The sequence below is a fragment of the Pristiophorus japonicus genome, chromosome 6 (assembly GCF_044704955.1).
Source record: "Pristiophorus japonicus isolate sPriJap1 chromosome 6, sPriJap1.hap1, whole genome shotgun sequence".
NCBI classification, from domain to species: Eukaryota; Metazoa; Chordata; class Chondrichthyes; family Pristiophoridae; genus Pristiophorus; species Pristiophorus japonicus.
The window spans coordinates 43379148-43403586 of record NC_091982.1 but is presented as its reverse complement, the minus strand read 5'-3'; the positions used below and the strand labels follow the sequence as shown (position 1 = coordinate 43403586).

The 24439-nt window shown below is 44.8% G+C and overlaps 1 protein-coding gene across 1 annotated transcript in view; it reads right to left on the bottom strand.

Moving 5' to 3' along the window:
* The window catches only part of LOC139266104 (phosphatidylinositol 3,4,5-trisphosphate 5-phosphatase 2-like), a 120505-nt gene extending 101025 nt beyond the window's left edge, over positions 1-19480 (bottom strand). Inside the window, exons 1-3 of the mRNA XM_070883952.1 lie at positions 19337-19480; positions 19048-19118; positions 13054-13117 (exon numbers count right to left, since the gene is read on the bottom strand). Coding sequence (XP_070740053.1) covers positions 13054-13117; positions 19048-19118; positions 19337-19480 — 279 coding nt within the window. The remainder of the gene's footprint in view (positions 1-13053; positions 13118-19047; positions 19119-19336) is intronic.
* Positions 19481-24439: the final 4959 nt, after the last annotated feature.

The window sequence follows — 24439 nt, the reverse complement described above, 5'->3', positions numbered from 1 at the left end:
AATTCCACAGGTTCACCACTCTCTGGGTGAAGACGTTTCTCCTCATCTCGGTCCTAAATGGCTTACCCCTTATCCTTAGACTGTGACCCCTGGTTCTGGACTTCCCCAATATTGGGAACATTCTTCCTACATCTCACCTGTCGAAACCCGTCAGAATTTTAAACGTTTCTATGAGATCCCCTCTCATTCTTCTGAACTCCAGTGAATACAAGCCAAGTTGATCCAGTCTTTCTTGATATGTCAGGCCCGCCATCCCGGGAATCAGTCTGGTGAACCGTCGCTGCACTCCCTCAATAGCAAGAATGTCCTTCCTCAAGTTAGGAGACCAAAACTGTACACAATACTCCAGGTGTGGCCTCACCAAGGCCCTGTACAACTGTCGTAACACCTCCCTGCCCCTGTACTCAAATCCCCTCGCTATGAAGGCCAACATGCCATTTGCTTTCTTAACCGCCTGCTGTACCTGCATGCCAACCTTCAATGACTGATGTATCATGACACCCAGGTCTCGTTGCACCTCCCCTTTTCCTAATCTGTCACCATTCAGATAATAGTCTGTCTCTCTGTTTTTACCACCAAAGTGGATAACCTCACATTTATCCACATTATACTTCATCTGCCATGCATTTGCCCACTCACCTAACCTATACAAGTCACTCTGCAGCCTCATAGCATCCTCCTCGCAGCTCACACTGCCACCCAACTTAGTGTCATCCGCAAATTTGGAGATACTACATTTAATCCCTTCGTCTAAATCATTAATGTACAATGTAAACAGCTGGGGCTCCAGCACAGAACCTTGCGGTACCCCACTAGTCACTGCCTGCCATTCTGAAAAGTACCCATTTACTCCTACTCTTTGCTTCCTAACTGCCAACCAGTTCTCAATCTACGTCAGCACACTATCCCCAATCCCATGTGCTTTATCTTTGCACATTAATCTCTTGTGTGGGACCTTGTCGAAAGCCTTCTGAAAGTCCAAATACACCACATCAACTGGTTTTCCCTTGTCCACTTACTGGAAACAGCCTCATAAAATTCCAGAAGATTTGTCAAGCATGATTTCCCTTTCATAAATCCATGCTGACTTGGACCTGTCATGTCACCTCTTTCCAAATGTGCTGCTATGACATCCTTAATAATTGACTCCATCATTTTACCCACTACTGATGTCAGGCTGACCGGTCTATAATTCCATGTTTTCTCTTCCTTCCTTTTTTAAAAAGTGGGGTTACATTGGCTACCCTCCACTCCATAGGAACTGATCCAGAGTCGATGGAATGTTGGAAAATGACTGTCAATGCATCCGCTATTTCCAAGGCCACTTCCTTAAGTACTCTGGGATGCAGACCATCAGGCCCTGGGGATTTATCGGCCTTCAATCCTATCAATTTCCCGAACACAATTTCCCGACTAATAAGGATTTCTCTCAGTTCCTCCTTCTTATTAGACCCTCTGACCCCTTTTATATCCGGAAGGTTGTTTGTGTCCTCCTTAGTAAATACCGAACCAAAGTACTTGTTCAATTGGTCTGCCATTTCTTTGTTTCCCATTATGACTTTCCCTGATTCTGACTGCAGGGGACCTACGTTTATCTTTACTAACCTTTTTCTCTTTACATATCTATAGAAGCTTTTGCAGTCCGTTTTAATGTTCCCTGCAAGCTTCCTCTCGTACTCCATTTTCCCTGCCCTAATCAAACCCTTTGTCCTCCTCTGCTGAGTTCTAAATTTCTCCCAGTCCCCGGCTTCGCTGTTATTTCTGTCCAATTTGTATGCCACTTCCTTGGCTTTAATACTATCCCTGATTTCCCTTGATAGCCACGGTTGAGCCATCATCCCTTTTTTATTTTAAGCCAGACAGGGATGTACAATTGTTGTAGTTCATCCATGCGGTCTCTCAATGTCTGCCATTGCCCATCCACTGTCAACCCCTTAAGTATCATTCGCCAATCTATCCTAGCCAATTCACGCCTCATACCTTCAATGTTACCCTTCTTTAAGTTCTGGACCATGGTCTCTGAATTAACTGTTTCATTCTCCATCCTAATGTAGAATTCCACCATATTATGGTCACTCTTCCCCAAGGGGCCCCGCACAATGAGATTGCTAATTAATCCTCTCTCATTACACAACACCCAGTCTAAGATGGCCTCCCCCCCCAGTTGGTTCCTCAACATATTGGTCTAGAAAACCATCCCTTATGCACTCCAGGAAATCCTCCTCCATCGTATTGCTTCCAATTTGGTTAGCCCAATCTATATGCATATTAAAGTCACCCATGATAACTGCTGCAATTTTATTGCATGCGCCCCTAATTTCCTGTTTGATGCCCTCCCCAACATCACTACTACTGTTTGGAGGTCTGTACACAATTCCCACTAACGTTTTTTGCCCTTTGGTGTTCTGCAGCTCTACCCATATAGATTCCGCATCATCCAAGCTAATGTCCTTCCTAACTATTGCATTAATCTCCTCTTTAACCAGCAATGCTACCCCACCTTCTTTTCCTTTTATTCTATCCTTCCTGAATGTTGAATACCCTTGGATGTTGAGTTCCCAGCCCTGATCATCCTCGAGCCACGTCTCTGTAATCCCAATCACATCATATCTGTTAACATCTATTTGCACAGTTAATTCATCCACCTTATTACGGATACTCCTTGCATTAAGACACAAAGCCTTCAGGCTTGTTTTTTTAACACCCGTCATCTGTCATGTTGTCATGAAACAGCTCAATGATGTGGACAAACTTCCTTGGGCACCCAAGTTTTGTCAAGATTGACCACAGCGCTGCTCTATTGACAGTATCAAAGGCCTTGGTGAGGTCAATAAATACAGCGTACAGGTCCATGTTCTGCTCAATGCACTTCTCCTGCATTTGTCTGAGTGCAAAGATCACGTCCACTGTGCTCCGACCAGGTCGAAAGCCACATTGTGTTTCTGGAAGATTTACTTCTAAGACACGAGCTATGAGTTGGTTCAATACTATGCGGGCCATGATCTTCCCAGCAATGGATAGAAGCGATAATAATAATTACTGAGCTTCAAACGTATTTCATTGTCATGGAATCCTTTGGAATGTCCTGAGGATGTGATAAGGTGCTACCTAATTGCAAATTCTTTGTCTCTCTTTTGGGAACCAGCTGACAGCTGGCTTTAGAGCGGCAGAAGCCGAGGTTTTGGCGAGTTCCCCGGTCTGCCTGCCCGAAGGATTGGCCAAGGGATGCTATAAAGTGCGAAAATAAAACAAACAGGGAGAAACAATTGGACCTTTATGGGGTGCAGCAAGTTCCAGCAACCAGCCACCTTTGATAAGTGTGATGCAGAGAGTAAACACTAATATTACAGTAAAATAACTGCTCACATGTCAGGAATAGATTTTGTGCTGTAATACCTTAAACTACAAAAATAAACACATTAAACACAACTTTAATTGAAAATATTTTTTAAAATATTAATTCTGCTCATTTTGCTGTCCATCGTTTCACTTTATACTTCAGCTTTTCCATTCTCTCTCCATGCTATTGCTAATTTTAACTTGTTGTTTCCAATTCTAACCATTTCTATACTTTATATTTCCCGCAAACATCCCGGGGTCAAAATTGCCCCTTTTTGTGATGCCCGTTATCACCTCTGGGGGGCACTAACGGGGTGTGAAAAACTTTTCGCCCAGGGGTGGGGGAAATTGCCCGGGAGTTACCAGAGGCGCTGTCATGGCAGCGATGCAGCCCATGGGTAGTGCCCCGGGCCGTCGCACAACTGGCGACGATGTCATCGCTGTGCACTACGAACCTTTTGCGCCATGCGCCGACCCCTTTCCACCCCACAGCAGATATTGCCCCGTGCCTTTCGAGGTTGGCGCGAGTGGGTGTCAGCGCCAGCCTCGCGAGTCGTGAACCAGGCTGACATCTGCTCGTGGGGCGGAAGGTAAAGAGGAGGTCGCGATCACCCAGCGCTGCCATCTTGGCGACTTTCCCAACTCACCGGTCGACTCCAATTCATGTCCCCTTGCGTGGTTCAGGCCGCCATCATGTAGCCCGGCACTCCATCTTGAGTGTCGGGCCACAGCCCCAGTCCCACGCTGCCCTGGTAGCCTAGTGACCAAGTGGAGGCCATCAGAGGCCCGGCAGAGTGTGCAGCGGCCCTCCCCTTGAAGTGAAGGAGAGGTGCGTTGAAACACGTCAGCGCTGACGATCGCGCCCCATTAGTGCCACTGGACCCGCCCCAAGAGGAAGTGGAGTGCGTGACATTGCACTCCACTTCCTCTGAGGGGCGATTAGGCCAATTCCGCGGCAGATGGGGGACGTCCACCCTGGGCGCAGAAATTACCGCCCCAAGCAGGTTACCGCCCCAATCGGGGTGCGGGGCAATTTCTCCTCCCTAACTTTTAAATATTTTTCTTACCTTGCCAAGATTATCCCTGGCCAGAAGATAATATTTTGAACCTCCATCTATTAAAAGCCAAAAGCAGCTACACAGATTTTTGTTACTATTTCAAAGAACCTTTCCCTTAATGTAAGAAAGCATAAAATCAGATAGGCCCAACCCTTCCATTGACCATAGACTAACTACTCTATCAAATCCATATAACTAATTTAATCTTGTAAGGAATGGTTCTAGCAAGTTGCTCGCTGCCTGTCCCCATTGCATTTCATGGTCAAATTCAGCAACCCACTTATTCCACACAGCAATAGATTATCCCTTTCTGCAGTTATCCTGTAACTCACAATCCCATTTCCACCTCAAGGGATGATTTCCAAATGTGTTCTCCTCACCAGCTTCCCCACCTCCATCTTTCACAATATTTAGCTAATCTGGAATAGTGCTAGTTGAGTTATCTGCCACACAAAGTCCTGCAGACCCATCATTCTTACATTTGCCAAGTTCCCTTGGCTCCCAGTGAATTTATTTCAACATTCTCATCCTTCTTTTCAAATCCCTCCATGGCCTCTCTCCACCCTATCTGGGAAATATTTTGGAGTTATGTGTACTAACCTCCACTTGCCATTCCTCAAACTCTGCAAAGTGCGTGTTCTCTGCTCCCTCCTTTTCACCATCAGAAACCAATCATTGGGTCATTGCAGCCCTGTTCTTTCAAATTCTCTTCCAAAATCACTTTGCCTTACTATCTCTCTCCCTGCTTTCATAAGCCTCCTTAAAACTGATCTCTTCCCCTGTCTCATCCTCCTCCTATCAAATTCCACACCTTCAACCCTATGAGGAACTTTGACGTCACAGCAGTTCAAGCAAGGGAATCTCCATTAAATTCTGTAGATTTGAATTGAAGGTCAGAAAACCTGAAGTTCTCGACACAGTGATCACGAGATCCTTGTACAAAACGTACTTCGGGGCCAGCGGCGAGCGCCTTCACTTCACTGCTGACCGCAAATTCAGGGCCATTATAGGATTTCCCCTGGAGAGAAGGAGACCTGCAGTGGCAGATTTCACTGGGCTAGGAAATTTGAAATTTTCCTAAAGAAACAACAAATATTTTTTACGCAGACATCGGTGGATGCCATTGTTTCAGGAATATTCCTCTTCCATTTAAGTAAAAATGAGCACTTATTTTTATAAATCCTAGTTAAAGCCAACAATGGGCAATGTTGCCCTGTTGACATTTTCTGTCTGCATTTGCAGGAAGTAGATCCAGCACTGTGGACTTGGCTCGGGTTCTTCCATTGTACACTCGCTTGTGCAACAACAACTCTTGCTACTTTGTGAGGAATTGCGTCATTCAAGTAACTGCATTGTTATTGCTGAAAAGACAGAACTATTGCTCTGAAAAGGCAGACAATGGGCATTAAACATGAAAAAAAAACTCAATTTAAAATGAATGCATACATTTTTAAGGGAAAATGGCAGATGACAAGGTGTTAGAGCTTTCCCTTTCCTCCCTCTTTTTTTTCAACCCTCCCCCTCCCTTTTTATTTTTTCTTTTTCCCATGGCAACTGGTGATGGTTCCGCTATTCACACCCCATCTTTTGTTTCCTAACTAGTCCCATTACCATCTCATTTTTGCCCATCATTCCTTTTGTCTCTCTAATCTCTCCTGCCTGCCACCCTATCACAGACCTTCCCTTTTGTTCTTTCTTCCCCCTCTCACTGTCCCCTGCACTTCCTTAAGAATCTGTTACATCTCAAATGTTTCCAGTTCTGACGAAGGGTCACAGACCTGAACCATTAACTCTGTTTCTCTCCACAGATGCTGCCTAACCTGCTGAGATTTCCAGCATTTTCTGTTTTTATTTCAGATTCCAGCATCTGCAGTATTTTGCTTTTGTAGGAGTTCGAGCTGTATCCTTTCACACTTCTGGGATCAGAGTTTGAATCAGACCCACGGCGACGAGATGTAACTGTCCTCTCGCTACTGCCCGTAAAAGTCCTAAACATTTCATAGTAGCCATGGGTAGAGGCACAAAACAATCTGCACTTTGGTATTACATTGACAGTCTCATTCAGATAAACCACAATATGGCCGATGGGGTTATATATAAGTATCAATCTGATTTAGCAGGTCGTGCTCTTCTGAAGAAGGAGTCAGGATGTATTATTGGTGTAGAGTACAGGGAGATTTACTCAGCACCTAACTCATGCTGGGAGTGCTTGATAGAGCGACGCAGAGAGAGAATTAATCTGCTTCTGATCAATATTGCACTTGACATAAGACTGCTTGACTGCACAGTATAGAAACTTTAATCTGTATCTAGTCTTTATTACACCTGACCTGGGGTGCTTTCAGCTAACATTGAGTACAAATGTTAGAAAGTGTTCCTTATGTACATACCATATGATGCAAATTTGAGCAAAATATAGAGTTCAGAAAGAAACTAAAGTTGTGCAAAGGTCATCGACCTGAAATGTTAACCCTGTTTCTCTTTCTATAGATGCTGTCTGACCTGCTGAGCACTTCCCGCATTTTTTAATTACAGTTATAGAAGCCCTCGCTAACTAAACATATACAGAACTTGCCCATAAGTTTTCTGGAGATAGATAGGACTATAATTAAAGTCAAATGGGTTTCACAGAATAAATGCCGTGTGGTTAATTTGCTCTCTTCATGGTGCCACTGGGCTGTCACTTGTTATATGGCCTCAACCCACTCAACACAGCTGTGTTACTGGCATCTGTCCCAATCTGCAACTGCAGTGGAGACAGTACCATAACGGCACGTGAATGGATTAAATTGAAGACTGTGATGAACAAGCATTTATTTATTTTAAACAGTTAGAGCAAAAATAAAACATTTGGGCCTGGATTTTCAGCCCCTGTTCGTGCCCCGGAGGGCTGGCAATGATGGCGGTAAGCATTTCCGGGCAGGCGGCTAGCTTCCAGCACCCCGCCGAGACATTCGGTGCCGGTTTCGACGGGGAGCGGAGCATTACCACCCGGAAAAGGCGAGCCGGTGTGCAATGCCCCTGGTTGCAACACCGGCTTGATTTTTCACTGCCGCCCAACTCTTAGTGCTCCGCAGAGCGCCGTGCTGGGACTGCCTGTGAAAGCGGGCAGTCTGAACTGTAGCAGCCACAGTGAGGTAAGTAATGTCCACCTCCGGTAAGTGTGATTGTTTTAGTGATTTATGTTGTGGTGGCGTGGGTTATTTATTGGAAATGTTTTTGTTTGTTTTTTTTTCAGTCCCCCCCCAAAGCCTCTCTTATGGCGCTCCGAGGCCGGCTGTTTAGCTTGGGATTTTCACATTCTCAGCTGGCCTAGCGCCCTAAGAGAGGTGTGAAAGCCTCTCTTAGCGCTCCGCCCCTCACTCAGGGCCCAGCTGACGAATTTTGCTGACTGTGGCGGAAACTGTTGCCGGGTGCAAACTTTACCGCCTCGCCGCCATTACCGCCCCGAAATGAGCAGAATCAAAAATCCCGCCCTAAATTCCAAACTAAGGGTTGGAGTGCCATGTTGTGGGGTGGCTGACATTATGCTGAGCTATAAACAGCCTGAGAAAGAATGTGTGAAAGAGAGGAATTTGCCAGTTAGGCTTTAAAGTAGGAGAAGAAAACTTATCTTTGTACAAAATGATTCTTTCTATTTCTCCTGTAGGGGCTCGCTTTTTGTTGGGTTACCGTTTCACAGATGCCGGCAGCCCTGTGATACTTTGCCCATTCTTCATGTGTGAGACTCCACATTAAGCATCCGTCCAGCTATCAGACTGTGGCGAGTCTGACAGCCGAGCGCAGGCCAGCTGTCACCTGACACCCCGACATGCACACATCCCAGCCCAGTAGGAACAATTTGGTGGTTAACTGGCTGTAGGTTTTTCTGTTCCCCAGCTCAGGGGCACGAAGGTCAAATCCAGTGCCGTACCTGCTGCCCCTCCCAAGGGCAGTAATTGTAGGGCTACGGGGAAAGGGCAGGGGAAATGGGACTAGCTGAGAGCCCGACAGGCCGAATGGCCTTCTCCCGTGCTGCCACCATTCTACGATTCTTTGATTCTATGAACTCATCCCAGGCACGGAATGGATTTGGCATAGTACCACCCAACATAGTGAATGTACCCATTACACTGCTGGGGGAGCAGAACATTTATCTTCCTTAAAGGAAGATCATTCTTTGAAATGTTTGAAATTAGTTAACTCTTACCTATCATCCAATTATCTTAAGCAGTTCAAAAACTGAAGGTCGGCTGAGGGTGGGAGGTGAAGGTTTGCTGAAGCATACATCCAGTTTGTACTCTTCTAAGATTGTTATCCAAAATAATATTTTTGGGTGCTAGAAAATCTAACGTGAGCTTACTGTCTCCATTGGGGATTAGTTTAGCGCTTAGAATGTTTGACGTTGATTTAGTTCGAATGTTGGCCATAGCTTGGTGCAAGTTTTGATCTGCCACGAGTTAAATAGTAGAAATGAACATTAATCGAGGCTTCTTAAGTGAAATAGATATCACATGGGTTGTATTAAAACTGTACGTGGAAACATTAAAAACTCCTTACTTGGCCAAGATAGGCTAAATCATGCAACCAAAAACACACATGCTGATAATCTGTTCTCAGCTTTAACACGACAAACAGCACTTCAATAAGTTTAGCTGGTACTTCAAGAATGTGAATAAACATCATGTTAATGCAGTATGATCTATACTCCTTAACTAAATTTATATGAAGAACAACTCAGAAAGCTATGAACCAGACTTAGGCTTCAGACTTTCTCCCTTTCAGTTTTTTTGAACTGTTTAAGATAATTGTATGACAGATTAGATTAAAATAACTCTAAACATTTTGAAGAACAGTATTCCTTTAAGGAAGGAATTTCTTGGTGAATGAACAGAGTGATTATCTGCAACAACATTTTTGTGTCCTGCGCATGCGCGACTTGGATGCCGCCCCCTTCTTGCGCACACGCGCTCGATCCGGTCGAGGGATTAGGGGGTGGCAGAAGGTCTTAACCTGTGAGAGTAAGCCCTGTCTGCTCCATGTAAGCTCTCTTCTGTCTGGAGTCGGCAGTCAGAATGGCTCGAATGACACTTTGCAAAGCCACTGATTACATAGACAGGGCGGTTCTAATTACACATTCGAGAGAAACTGCTGGGTGTGTCTTATCCTCCAAGGGGACTAATCAGCAATCAGGCCTCATGATCAAGGGAACCCAATCAGAGCTTTTAAGGGTTAAAAATAAACGCGTCCGTGAATTAATGGACAAACGCACTGTGTGGTGTGATACTATGCCATATAATCAAAAAAGTCTCAATTGAGTTCTCTATGCTAAGTTGACTGTGAGCCTGGATTAAACCAATGCTTAAGAAATAACTCTTGTTGAAGCCTTTGGTGGTGCGGCACTGTCCAGGAAGGCTTTACCCTCTGTCAAGACTCCAATGATCAGCGTCTGAACAGATGGTCATTTGCCATCGTCTGACGTGGCTGACTGACTGACTGACCGACAGACTGGATGGGAATTTCCATCTCTGCCCTTGCTTGCCCACAAATTTACACCAATTAAAGTGAGCAGGTTGAAAATCACAAGCTGATGAGTGGTGAATTGGAAAACCCTGGCCATTGACTCCAGAAACAATCCTGAGATCAGCATAAAACAGCTCTCAAACATCCCACTCGGAGCACAGTGCAAACACCAGGCCCCCCTCTGAAACTCGAAAAAACAATCTTACCCCATTGGTACAGAATAGTAATGGCTTAAACTGCTGAAAAAAACACTGGAGGAGAAATTCTGTTGCTTTGCGCCTCCCGTTAACACCTGCGGGGGGCGGTAATGAGGCGCTAAGTGGTTACCGACTGGATGCGACAAATTCACCAATGCCTGCGAACTTCCCTGGTGGTTTTGCACTGGCGCTAACACTTGCCGCCTCGCTGTCTTTCGCCCCAGAGATCGTGTTGTCATCCGGTGCGCAGCGCCCCGTTACTGCCCCGGATGTAATATTCGCTTCTGACCCCTGCAGCATCGCTGGGTATCAACAGCGTCAGTTGCAGGAGGCTTTGTCACCTTGGCTGGCCATTTGGGGAGCACTAATTAAAGGCAGTGGTGATCAGGTCGGGTGAAATATAATTGTGTCCCCAGTGTGGTGTATTTTGCTTTTTTTGGAGCCCGCGCTTTCTCAGCCCTGCACTCTCTTGGAGCACTTGGAGCTGCTCTGCACATAGCCCAACACAGACAGCAGGACAACTCAGTCACTCCAGCATTAGCCCCTTCCTTTTAAGGGAGGGCAGGAGCCTGTACAGACAACAGTGCTGCCCCGAACATTGCTCAGTGCTTTGCCGATACCGCCTCTCTCACTCTCTTTAGTGCTCTAACGCTTGATTTAGCTTCTCCGGATTGAATTCTATTTGCTACTCTTCTGCCCACCTGACCAGTTCATTGATATCTTCCTGCAGGCTACAGCTTTCTTCTTCATTATCAACCACACAGCCAATTTTTGCATCAAATATCTTCAATGCCTGACGATCCAACTAATTGTTACCTGAAACTTTTCTGCCTAGTTGCTACAGCATGCTATGGGGACAATAATTCCACAGGAGCATAACGAACATCGCAACTTTCACAATGAGGTGAAAATGGGCTTGGGAGTTTACAAAAAACGGGTGAAAACAAATCGGCAGCCCGTCTTACAATTTTTATTTTAACCAATGGAGGGCAGACCTATGCAAAGGCATTTCAAGCATAAACTAATCCATTTCACATTAAAATTTACTGACTTGTATTCAAAATTGTGTCATTATTTTTACGTGCTTGTGACATTATTAATGTTCGTTGAGATCTTCCCATTATGACAGTGTGGGTGGGTGGGACCGGCACCTGTCCCATATATGGCACACAAGTTATCAGAAAGCTCTGGACAAAGTTTCCCATGAGGAAATCTTTTATGTATAAGCGGAAATAAATCAGGGTTGGGCATTGGACTGGCTAGGAACCTGGTTAACAACCAGGAAAAAAGAATATTCATGACAGGTGTAATGTCAGATTGGGGGGAATTGTTAACCAGAGTATCACAGGGACCAGTGCATGGATTGCTGTTGCTTATTATCTATATAAATGACCTGGACACCGAAGGCACTAAAATGGGGAAAACAATAGAGACACAGGGGCCAAAATTGCCCCTTTCTATAAGTCACATGGCTGCCTGAAAGCGGCGGCCACAGGTCGGTGTGGAATGCCTGCCGAGTCTCCATGGAGGGGGCCGCCATTTTTTAAATTGCCCTTCCTCAGGTTTGGAGTGGTGTAGGGGATCTCTCTGCCCGTTTTCCCGCTGTGGCGTGCACACGCCAACCCCTTACCGACCGGCGACAACCCCTTCCCGGAATTGCCCCTCGGGAAATTGCCCTGTCGCCAGTCGGTGCCCCCAACAGCTTTGCTGTCGGCACACTCTCTGTGGCTTGGCGGCATGGCTGCCTTTAAAGGGGAGGTGGTGCTGCCGGTGACTCCATGATATTTTTTTTTCGGCCGACTGCCAGGTCCGGCTGACAATTATGGCCGCGGGTTCGGTCGGGCCGCCAACAGGCCACCTGGCGCCCCCTCTTGGGTGCCAGGCCGCTGGCCCGGCCGAAGCCCTCCCTGGTGGCCCAGTGTTTGCCACTAAAGTGGCTTCAGAGTTCACAGCGGCCCTAACCTTTAACTGATGGGGAACGATGTTGTGAGACGCCTGCGTGATGACGTCATCAGCGCGGCACTGATGACTGGCAGTGTCAGCTACTCCACCCCGCCCCCACTTCTGCCCCGCTATTGATAGCCACTCCACCCCGCCCCCACTTCTGCCCCGCTATTGATAGCCACTCCGCCCTGCCTCCACTTCCACCCCGATGTTAAGCCACTTCCGACCCGCTCCCAAAAAAAAGCAAGATGCTGAATTTCTCCGGTTTGGCCACCCCATGCATTGGGGCGGCCAGGACACTTGAAGAGCGGTAGGTACGACTCGTTTTGGGTAGTGGACAATTTCGGCCCCACAGGGTTCAATTTAAACCTGCAGAAAATTCAGATCTATTATGCAAATGAGCAGGCAACTTTCAAAAGGGAATTGGATATATAGTTAAAAAAGTAAAATTTGCAAGCCTATAGGGAAAGAGCAGGGAGTGGGACTAATTGGACAGCACAAGCACAAGCACAAGCATGGTGAGTTCAATGGCCTCCTTCTGTGCTGTTTGCTTCTATACCTTGCAGATGAAATTTAACACTGATAAACACAATGCCAGGGATTTTCCATATCGCCAGTGGGGTGGTCTTGTAAAGGCTGTGTATAAAATGCAAATATCTCCTGACCTGTATGTGAAGTGGAGGCTGAAAGCATGTAGTAACGTTCATTCTGATAGAAATACTTGGCCACTATCATCACTGTGCCCTACATGGCAATTGTTCAAATAATTAGCATTTCTTATTTGCAATAAACTACTTTGTTGGTATCCAAATATATCCAGTGATATTTAGTTATGTAAGAGGGAAAGGCCTGCTCTGAATTTCCTCGTGCTCCACACAAACAAACACACACATATATATATATATATATATATATAGACACAGACATTAAATTATGGATGAGCTGAATACTAAATGTAGAACAATAGGAAGCAGAAATATGGTACTTTGAACATGCTAGGGCATGCTGCTTACCTGGACAGCCAGAAACCCTTCCTCATCTTGTAGGATTCGGTATGTATAAACTTGTTTTAGATACCTGTATGGAAAGAATAGATATGTAACTCTTCAGTTTATTATCTGGGGTCAAAGATAACTTCAAATTACAGATGAAGATCATCATGCGAAAGAGACTGGTGGTGCATCCTTTCATCCCTGGCATGTGAGGTTGGCTCCAACTCTGATGAATCAAAATTTTCCGATCACTGCCTCCTCCTCCTCCTCTCCGTGGTAACTTCACTTTTTCTTTCTCTCTCCCTTTCAATCGTCCCCCTACCCGTCCATTTAAGAGTTAAGTAGAATTAATTTGGAGGTATTCGCAGCCTATTTCTTCATAGATATGAGCTTACAGCAAACATTTGCTCAAAATTTGTCATGAAGTAATCGAGACCAAAAAGATAACTGGTTTGAGAATTTGAAAAAGTCACTGTACTGGATGTAGTGCCCAGAGACTGGGGTTGAATTGTTCCTGCCTTGCCTGGTTTCCATAACTTTGTCAATACATGTGTCTCCATCAATTACTATTAAACATCTAAGACATAAGAAATAGGAGCAGGAGTAGGCCACCGGGATCCTCGAGCCTGCTCCGCCATTCAATAAGATCATGGCTGATCTGATCATTGACTCAGCTCCACTTCCCTGCCCGCTCCCCATAACCTGTTATTCCTCTATCGCTCAAAAATCTGTCTATCTCCGCCTTAACTACACCCAATGACCCAGTCTCCACTGGGGCAGAGAATTACATAGGTTTCCAATCCTCTGAGAGAAGACATTTCTCCTCATCTAAGTTTTAAATGGGAAGCCCCTTATTCTGAGACAATACCCCCTAGTTTTCGTTTCCTCTATGAATGGAAATATCCTCTCTGATTCCACCTTGTCTAGCCCTCCCATGGGTCTGGAAATTCCGGCCTCCCCGGGTCCGTACGGAATGTGTACGGACCCGGAAGGCATCGTAAAAGCCGGTTTTAAGCACACAATGAGCATGCGCCGAAAACTGGCTTTTCTAATCTGTCGAGCTCCAGCTTGACAGATCCAACGCATTTCGGGAGCGAGGACATTTGCACGGGCAAGATTGCAGGATTCACCCAAATCTTGCCCAGTAAATGTCCTCAAAACTCTTGCGTTTGATAAAAGCAGGTGCATAGCTTACTTTTACAGGCATAAGAGTTTAAAAACATACAAAAATATAATAACATTAAATTAAAAAAACACATTTTATTTTTTAAAACCCTGCCCACTACATTAAATGTATTTTTTAACCAAAATTTAAAAAACTTTTTAAAAACTCAAAAAAAATGTTTCTCTAAGATATTTATTAACTTTAATTTCAATTAATTTTAATTATGTGAGGAGTGTTTTTTATTTTTTATTTGTTGTTATTGTATTTGTTTTTTTTCTCAATTAATAGCAATGAGAACTTGTAGATACGGTGTTCCTACTGCAATTAATTGAGAATACTGTATCTGATTGGTTAAATAGTCACACGTGACTGCACCTCCTGCGTGGGAACCTGGAGGACGGGAGCGCGCTTTGCAGCACGGGAAGACAACGCCTCCCCAACAGAATCCCACACTCCTCCGGGACCACCAGGTACATGCGTAGAAATTTTTCATTTCTGAGGCAACCACCCGCAGGAAGCCTCTGACCGCAATTTCAGCCCCGTGATCTTATCTGTTTTGATAAGATCACCTCTCATTCTTCTGAACTCCAATGAGTAGAGGCCCACTTGCTCAACCTATCATCATAAGTCAACCCCCTCATCTCCAGAATCAGCCTAGTGAACCTTCTCTGAACAGCCTCCAATGCAAGTATATCCTTCCTTAAATACGGAGACCAAAACTGTATGCAGTACTCCAGGTGTGGCCTTGCCTATACCCTGACAGTTGTAGCAGGACTTCTCTGCTTTTATACTCTATTCCCCTTGCAATAAAGGCCAACATTCCATTTGCCTTCCTGATTACTTGCTTTACCTGCATACTCACTTTTTGTGTTTCATGCACAAGGACCCCCAGGTCCCTCTGTACTGCAGTACTTTGCAATTTTTCTCCATTTAAATTATAATTTGCTTTTCTATTTTTTCTGCCAAAGTGGGTAACCTCACATTTATCTACATTATACTCCATCTGCCAAATTTTTGCCCACTCACTTAGCCTGTCTATATCCCTTTGCAGATTTTTTGTGTCCTCCTCATAATTTGCTTTCCCACCCATCTTTATATCATCAGCAAACTTGGCTACATTACACTCGGTCCCTTCATCCAAGTCATTAATATAGATTGTAAATATTTGAGGCCCCAGCATTGATCCCTGCGGCACCCCACTGGTTACTGTTTGCCAACCTGAAAATTATCCATTTATCCCGACTCTCCGTTTTCTGTTAGTTAACCAATCCTCTATCCATGCTAATATATTACCCCCAACCCCATGAACTTTTATCTTGTGCAGTAACCTTTTATGTGGTACCTTATCGAATGCCTTCTGTAAATCCAAATACACCACATCCACTGGTTCCCCCTTATCCACCCAGCTCATTACATCCTCAAAGAACTCCAGCAAATTTGTCAAACATGATTTCCCTTTCATAAAACCATGTTGACTCTGCGTGATGGAATCATGCCTTTCCAAATGTCCTATTACTGTTTCCTTAATATTGGACTCCAGCATTTTCTCAATGACAGATGTTAGGCTAACTAGTCTATAGTTTCCTGCTTTCTGTCTGCCATAAAGCTAGTCACTGTGTTTCAGTGCAGTCTGAAAGAAAGAAACAGTGAAAGAAAGAAAAAAAGAATGAAAGGAAGAAAAGAAGAAAGAACGAATGAATGTCGAGATAGTGTGCTCATTTACCATCAATATGTATGTTTGAAATAATGCAGATTACCAAAATAAGTCCTTGATCCCTTAAAGGTTGACAGTATAGGGTCAATTCTATGCTCCCAGCAGGGGGCAGCATTTACAGAGGGTTTACTGCAGGAAGTTGCAGTCACAGCCAATTAAATTGAATGGACAGAAAACCATGGGCTGTGCAGCCTCTGTGCTCCCTGCATGCACTGCTCCCCACTGGTCACTTCCACCTTGAAATCCTGAATCAGGTTTATGAAATAATATCAAACAGAAACAACAACAAAAGCAGTAAATTTAGTTCGATAGCATTAAAAAAAAATTGCATTTCTCAACAGTACTTTACACCAATTTCTAAATAATAAATATCTTGAAATTTTGATTATTCTCTTAACTTGCATCAGTGACCAAAACGGTTCACATGAAATTGGATATTCACAGAGGTTTTCCAACAGCCGTAAGCAGAGATTCACGAAAGAAGTCATGATATGGGACTCCCAAACAGACCTTTGTTACTTCGAAGTCCAAACTGGAACAAAAGACGAGAAAAGGTTGGCCTAGAAATTGATTTGCTTCCCAAAATGGGCGCAGGGATCGTGATGCACTAACAACCAGCGAACTTTGTGCTGCCTGCTCATTTACAAGATTGTGGCATTCAGACCAGCGCTAAGCACGCTGCAGAGTGGCTGAATGCTCAGAAGGGGGCTCAAGTTCGTGCGAGGCTAGCACCAATGAAACTTAGCCTGCACTACTTAAAGGTAGTCTGCACCTCTTAAAGGAGAGGTGCATTCTGCTTGCAGATCAACATTCAACTGGCTGAGGAAAAGCTCAAATCATGATGGCATAACAAGGGAGAGAACATGCACCAAGGTTCTCTGATGCAGCACTGAAGGCCTTGATGCAGGAGGTCAATAGGAGAAGTGAGGTCCTCTTTCCAGGGGGCCAGCTGATAACTTGGAGCATCGGCCACTCCGACGCGACCTCACTTCCGTCCCGATGGTGAGACCAATTCCGCCCCACTCAAAAAAAAACACCAGGACCTGAATTTCTCTGGATTGTCCGTCCCTCTGGATGGAACCCTTCGAAAACGGTAGGTGCGACTCGTTTGGAGGGCAATTTCAGCCCCACTGTGTTACAAAAATCAGATTGTCTTATTTGCCCATTGGCATAGTGCCTTGATATATTAATGGAGAATCGTGCATTCCAGACTGTCAGCCACTTTCGGAGTTAATTCAGCTTTTGGACCAAAGTGTCAGCAAGCTGATTTAAACACGGAATGGAAACAGCTGGAAACGTTGATCAGTTCCCTTTATCTGATGATTTGCATTAATGCAAAATTGCTTCTACTAGTTTCTATAATATTAACTTATACTTAGATTTTCAACAAGTCTTTAAAACGAGTTTGTAGATTACTGTGAGAACTTGCAAGCATTTGCAGTAACTGTGGGTTTCCTGTGGAAGTCAAGAATAATTTGCCAGTGAATGTGTTCAGTCCTTCAGAGTCTCATTTCCACACTCACTGCTGCATACGCTTAAAAGGACTGTTGGGGGCTTTTTTCTGGTCACACAGAGGTTTGCTGTATGGAAACCTGCTATCATGTTTAGCCAAGGTTCTGAGAAATAAACGTAGATAGCGTTTCTCTTTGCCTGATATGGAGTGCACACTCACTTCTATTAGGGACGGTGACCAGTTATCGAAGTCTACAGACCTTAGGAGCAATTGCCAAGCCAAGGCTTAGAGGCCCCTAGGTGTGCACAGAGGTTCTGTTGAAATTTAATCAATGAGAACTGCACCACCTACAAACAAGAGCACTGGCAAGCTGAGCCCCTGCTTACCCAACCAGGACCACCCAATCCACGAAGCCAATTGGGAAATTCCAACCTCAGTGACAAGTCCATCCCTCTAAATCCCTTTGGTGAGCCAGGCTGGCTTGTGAATCGTCAACAGTGCTCTGGAGTCCTGCAAACCTGCCTGTTATATGTTATAGAAGGTGGACTTGGTTCCTCCAATACTGCTGTCCAGGACCTCAAACACCTCTTCTGGGTGAGACAGCAATTTGCGTGTACTTCCTGCAACCTAGTCTACTGTTGTTATTGCATACAGTGCAGTCTCCAGTACACTGAGAGACCAAATGCAAATGGGGTGACTGCTTTGTCAAGCACCTCTGCTTCGTCTGCAAGTGTAACCCTGAGCTCCCTGTCACTTGCCACTTCAATTCCCTGTGCCACCTCTGGCAAGACTGACACAAAAATACTGCCAAGACAGATAAAAACCATCCGGAACAATTTACACCCTGCTGGAGTGAGACACCAGAGCTAGATTGTTCCTTTTCTGGATCTCCAAGGTGGAGTGTCATGTCAGGATCATAAACAGGGTCCTTACGATGTGAATTACCAGCCCTAAATGGTTGCAACGAGATTAATTTGCATTAATGTCATAAATCCAACAATTTCCAGAGGGTGGGGTTGGTAAATTTTTCGGTTTTGTCGAAGCTAACGGCGGAGTGCCGCAAACTGTCCAGCAATCTGTGGAGAATCGCAACTCATGGTGTATCTGTTCCTCGCCACAAACTGCCGGATTTGTTACTGACTAATAATGGCGAGCGCCATTAATGCATCATTTTTTCCCCATCAATTTCTGGCCCATTGACTGTAAAAACATTAGACCTGAATTATAGCTCCCACTTTCTCCTCCCATTGTCAGAGTTCCCTAATTTCAGGCAGGAAGGATGGGTTGATGCTTGGGTTCAAACATCATGCTGATAGGGCAGCCCACTCTCTTGGTGTCGAGCTGCTTTTTAGTTCTCACCGGATCAGGGTCCGCTTTGCCAGTTTTTCGTGCTCCTATTTCTACCAGCCTTGCCTCCCCCACTCAGCTATTCACATTCTTTGCGTCACTAAGATCAATATCTTTGATTTCTCTCATTAAGCCTCCTGTTTACCTCGCTTCAGCCATTTAACCATCTCCTGTTTTCCACTTATGGACTTTGTAGGTAATTATCTTTCTGTGTGTGTGTGTTTCCCTTTCCATTCCTCCATTTCGGAGTCCATGACGACTCGCAGCTAGTCCCACTCCCCCGCCCTTTTCCTGTAGCCCTGAAAATGTTTTTCCTTCAGATACATATCAAACTACCTTTTGAAAGATAAGATTGAGTCCACCTCCACCACTCTCTCAGGCAGTGCTTTCCAGATCCCAACTACTCGCTGCGTAAAAAGGTTTTTCTTACGTTGCCTTTGGTTCTTTGGCCAATCATCTTAAATCTGTGTCCTCTGGTTCTCGACCCTTCTGCCAATGGGAACAGTTTCTCTCTATCTGCTTTGTCCAGACGCCTCATGATTTTGAACAACCAAGCATATATGTATCTCAAATAGAATGCTATTAAAAAGGCATCTCCCAAGTGAGTCAGTGATTCTTGGCACACTTCTTCATGGGAGGAAGCAGGTGTCCTTTCATGTCTGGGAGCTGAGTTCAAATCCAACCCAAACTTATATGGCATGAAAGCTTCTTCTTTCTCCTTATGAATTGAGGCAGTTGCAACCCAACCTCCTGTTGAGCATAGGCCCATGGCACAAATGTTCCTTACTTCAGACCAACTGACACTAAAACTGGGCGTCTTACTCAGGGAGCAGTAAGATGTAGATCATTTTACACTGATATAGGAGGTGTTGGAAAAGAGTAGAGGAGATTTTGCTCTGCATTTGGCCTGTGTTGGATTTCGCCTGAAAGTGTATGTTGCTAAAAAAAGAGGATTTTGTTATCCTCGACTGAGATCCCTCATCTTGAGCAGCAGAAAATTCACTCCTAAAACACTAAGGGCTGGATTTTCCAGTCCTTTGTGCTCCAGGTATCGCCCCGAAGAGACGTGAATGGCGGCGCTGTGGTCTCCTGTGCCCTGTCGCGATCCTCCGGTCCCGTTTTGCAGCGGCACTGAGCAGCACTGCCGGGAAGAGCTGCACCGGGTGTGCAATGCCTCTCATTGTGACACCGGCAGTACTTTGGAAGTTTGCCCGATCCTTCCGCCCGGAAGTACACCCGCAATGACTGCCTGGCGGCAGCACAGAAGAAAGTAAAGTCCTCCAAAGGTATGTGCGAGTGTTTGTTCTTTTCATTTGTTTAGCGATTTGTGTTGTGGTGGTGTGGGCAATGTTTTGGAAATGTTTTTGGTGGGTTTTTTCCACGAATTTCCCCTCCCAAGGCCTCTCTCGGAGAGCACAGGTCCGGCAGTTTAGTTCGCAAGTTTCCCATCGCTGCGCCACGGAAAGTGTACAACGCCTCCCTCTGCGCTGCGCTGCACCCCCTGACGCAGGGCCCAGATGCCGAAACTTCCTTACCAAATGCAAACTATTCCCGGCCGGTAACTTTCGTGCCCCACTTCCGTTTTCGCCCCGAAAACCGGAAAGCCTAAACTCCAGCCCAGATTCTTTTTCCAATCTGTAATGGCATGTTGCTGCAGTCTATTTTTGACCAATGTAAGAACAGTACCTAAAAAAAAACATTCTTTCGAAAAATGTTCAACTGTCATGAACATATTCAAAATGTTGCCGTGAAGATCAAATCAGGAAAGCATACACCTCTCACCTCTACTCTGTACCCGGGTTCCCAGCGATGGCGAAGTATAATTGTGACAGTATTAAAATGGCATGTTCACTTTAATCCTCCATGTTTATGCTTACGAGGAAGCTCTTGCCCAGGTCATTTTTGGGTTGGCAGGCTGTGACTAGTGGGGTGCCGCAAGGATCAGTGCTTGGGCCCCAGCTATTCACAATCTATATCAATGATTTGGATGAGGGGACAAAATGTAATATATCCAAGTTTTCTGATGATACAGAGCTAGGTGGGAATGTAAGTTGTGAGGAGGATGCAAAGGGACTTCAAGAGGAGAGAGACAGGCTAAGTGACTGGGCAAGAATATGGCAAATGGAATATAATGTGGAGAAATGTGAAGTTATCCACTTTGGTAGGAAAAATAGAAAAGCAGAGTATTTTTTAAATGGCAAGAGATTGGGAAATGTTAGTGTTCAGAGGGACCTGAGTGTCCTTGTACACAAATCACTGAAAGGTAACACGCAGGTACAGCAAGCAATTAAGAAAACAAATGGTATGTTGGCCTTTATTACAAGAGGATTTGAGTATAAGAATAAAAACTTCTTATTGCAATTATATAAGGCCCTGGTGAGACCACACCTGGAGGATTGTGTCCAGTTTTGGTCTCCTTACCTAAGGAAGGATATACTTGCCATAGATGGAGTGCAACAAAGGTTCACCAGACTGATTCCTGGGATGGGGGGATTGTCCTATGAGGAGAGATTGAGTAGACTAGGCCTATATTCTCTAGAGTTTAGAATAATGAGAGGTGATCTCATTGAAACATACAAAATTCTGACAGGGCTAGACAGGGTAGATGCAGGGAGGATGTTTCCCCCTGGCTGGGGAGTCTAGAACTAGGGGTCACAGTCTCAGAATAAGGGCTTGGCCATTTAGGCCTGAGATGAGGAAAAACCTCTTCACTCAGAGAGTGGTGAATCTTTGGAATTCCCTACCCCAGAGGGCTGTGAAGGCTCAGTCTTTGAGTATATTCAAGACAGAGATCGCTAGATTTTTGAATATTACGGGATCAAGGGATATGGGACAGTGCAGGAAAGTGAAGCCATGATCTCATTGAATGGCAGAGCAGGCTTGAGAAGCCAAATGGCTTACTCCTGCTCCTAATTCTTATGTGCTTATTCCCATGGCTACACATATCTTATTTTCTTAAGTTTACTTTGATTGAATTAAAAAGTTCACAATGTGGCCTGCATCATTTGAGATGCAATTGGAACTTGCTGCTCATCCAAGATGATGGCTTTGCAATGGAGTTTTGGGAGCAAGCTGTAGCATTGGCTTTGTTGGTCTAAAAGTTAGACCCTCTAAAGCATTGATACCATCCTTTCTACTTTTCTGGTGAGAAAAAAGTAGTTATACAGAAGAACAGGCTCCTCTACCCATTCTTCTGATACCCCTTCCAATTGAACTAGCAGAGACCTGAAAGCTGCCACACTCGTATGGTACCTCTCAGCTGAACCGGCTGAAATGCGAGAGCAGTTCACTCAGCAGCATCTCCTGGGATGGCAGACTGATTCCCGGGATGGCAGGACTGACATATGAAGAAAGACTGGATTGACTCGGCTTATATTCACTGGAATTTTGAAGAATGAGAGAGGATCTCATAGAAACATATAAAATTCTGACAGGATTGGACAGGTTAGATGCAGGAAGAATGTTCCCGATGTTGGGGAAGTCCAGAACCAGGGGTCACAGTCTAAGGATAAGGAGTAAGCCATTTAGGACTGAGATGAGGAGAAACTTCTTCACTCAGAGAATTGTGAACCTGTGGAATTCTCTACCACAGAAAGTTGTTGAGGCCAGTTCGTTAGATATATTCAAAAGGGAGTTAGATGTGGCCTTTACGGCTAAAGGGATCAAGGGGTATGGAGAGAAAGCAGGAATGGGTTACTAAAGTTGCATGATCAGCCATGATCATATTGACTGGTGGTGCAGGCTTGAAGGGCCGAATGGCCTACTCCTGCACCTATTTTCTATGTTTCTATGTTTCCTCCAGAGACAGTGTGTCGTGTGGGGAAGTCTCCACAACAAACCCCCTCAAAATGCTAAAAATTGTTGTAATTATGTTGTGTACACGTAAATAACTGACAAACTGAGCCAGGAAAAAAGTAACTTAAACCATGTGCTTTATTCAACAACCTAAATTGCTGTCCCCAAACCAGCATGAACCAGTATGAATACAGCAACTGTGAATAGTTCCCGCAGGGCACTAATGCCTGTCCACTGAGCTGCAACAAGTAAATAGAGTATGAACACAACAAAAATCACTGTTGATTCAGCACTTTTCTAATCCATGCCGTTTCGTCCTGTCTTCGAGGATGACTGTGGTCCACCCTGACCAAGATCAGCTGTGCGCCTGGGATGACTCATTTCCTGTCTTAGTATTAATAACCGGATAATCATTTTCAGAATGCGATTGAGGAATCTTGGATGAGTGCCAGAAAATAAAATACATTTCCAAATGCTAAGGGATCAGTTAGAACTGTCATATTTTTCACTACATCCCTCGAAAGCGCCCCAAAAAGTTTCATTCTTGCTAAGTAAACATAGGCTCGTGTTAACCAATTAACCAATCGTTGTTTGGTCAGGTAACATTGCAGATTGGAAAGTATTTGCATGTTTCAGGCTGCAGATCACAAAGTGAAAGGTTTTCTTTCTCTTTTCAAATATATTTTTAAAGTGTAATACAAAAAACAAATTTGTTTATAGATAGGTGTGACCAAACAAATCCGATTCTAGATGTACAACATAGTATATGATAGATAGTTATCTTACTAGCAGATCCCCTATGGGGTGGAAGTTTTGCTGCGGCTGTACAAAACCCTGGTTCGACCACACCTGGGGCTAGAAATTCCATATTTACCGCTAACATCCATATCTCAGCGGTATTCCGGCGGTATACACTGATTGACTTTTTAGTGTCACTGGATACCGCTGAGAACCAAAGCCGCTAGCTTCGGCTAAATTTCCCCAACGCTGTGGGTAGCAGTAAGTATTGGGCAGTAATGTTATAAGAAATAGGAACAGGAGTAGAAGACACAGCCCATCGAGCGTGCTCCACCATTCAGTAAGATCATGGCTGATCTGACCATGGACTCAGCTCCACTTCCCTGCCCGCTTCCCATAACCCCTTATGCTCTTATCGTTAAAGAAACTGTCTATTTCTGTCTTCAATTTATTCAATGTCCCAGCTTCCACAGCTCTCTGAGACAGCGAATTCCACAGATTTACAACCCTCTGAGAGAAGAAATTTCTCCTCGTCTCTGTTTTAAATGGGCGGCCCCTTATTCTAAGATCATGCCCTCTATTTCTAGTCTCCCCCATCAGTGGAAACATCCTCTCTGCATCCACTGGTCAAGCCCCCTCATAATCTTATACATTTTGATAACATTACCTCTCATTCTTCTGAATTCCAATGGGTGGAGGCCCAACCTACTCAACCTTTCCTCATAAGTCAACCCCCTCATCCCTGGAATCAACCTAGTGAACCTTCTCTGAACTGCCTCCAAAACAAGTATATCCTTTCGTAAATATGGAAAAACATATTCCAGGTGTGGCCTCATCAATACCTTATATAGCTGTAGCAAGACTTCCCTGCTTTTATACTCCATAACTTTGCAATAAAGGCCAAGATTCCATTGGTCTTCCTGATCACTTGCTGTACCTGCATACTTTCCTTTTGTGTTTCATGCACAAGTACCCCCAGATCTAGCTGTACTGTAGCACTTTGCAATCTTTCTCCATTTAAATAATAACTTGCTCTTTGATTTTTTCTGCCAAAGTGCTCCTCGACATAAGCCTGCACAACGTGAGCGTACTCGTATCACACTGATCCTCCTCTCCCCTGCTGCTAACCACTCACATTATGTTTTCTAGTTGCCCAGAAGGATTACCAACCGGTCAAACCCCCTGGAGCTTCCCC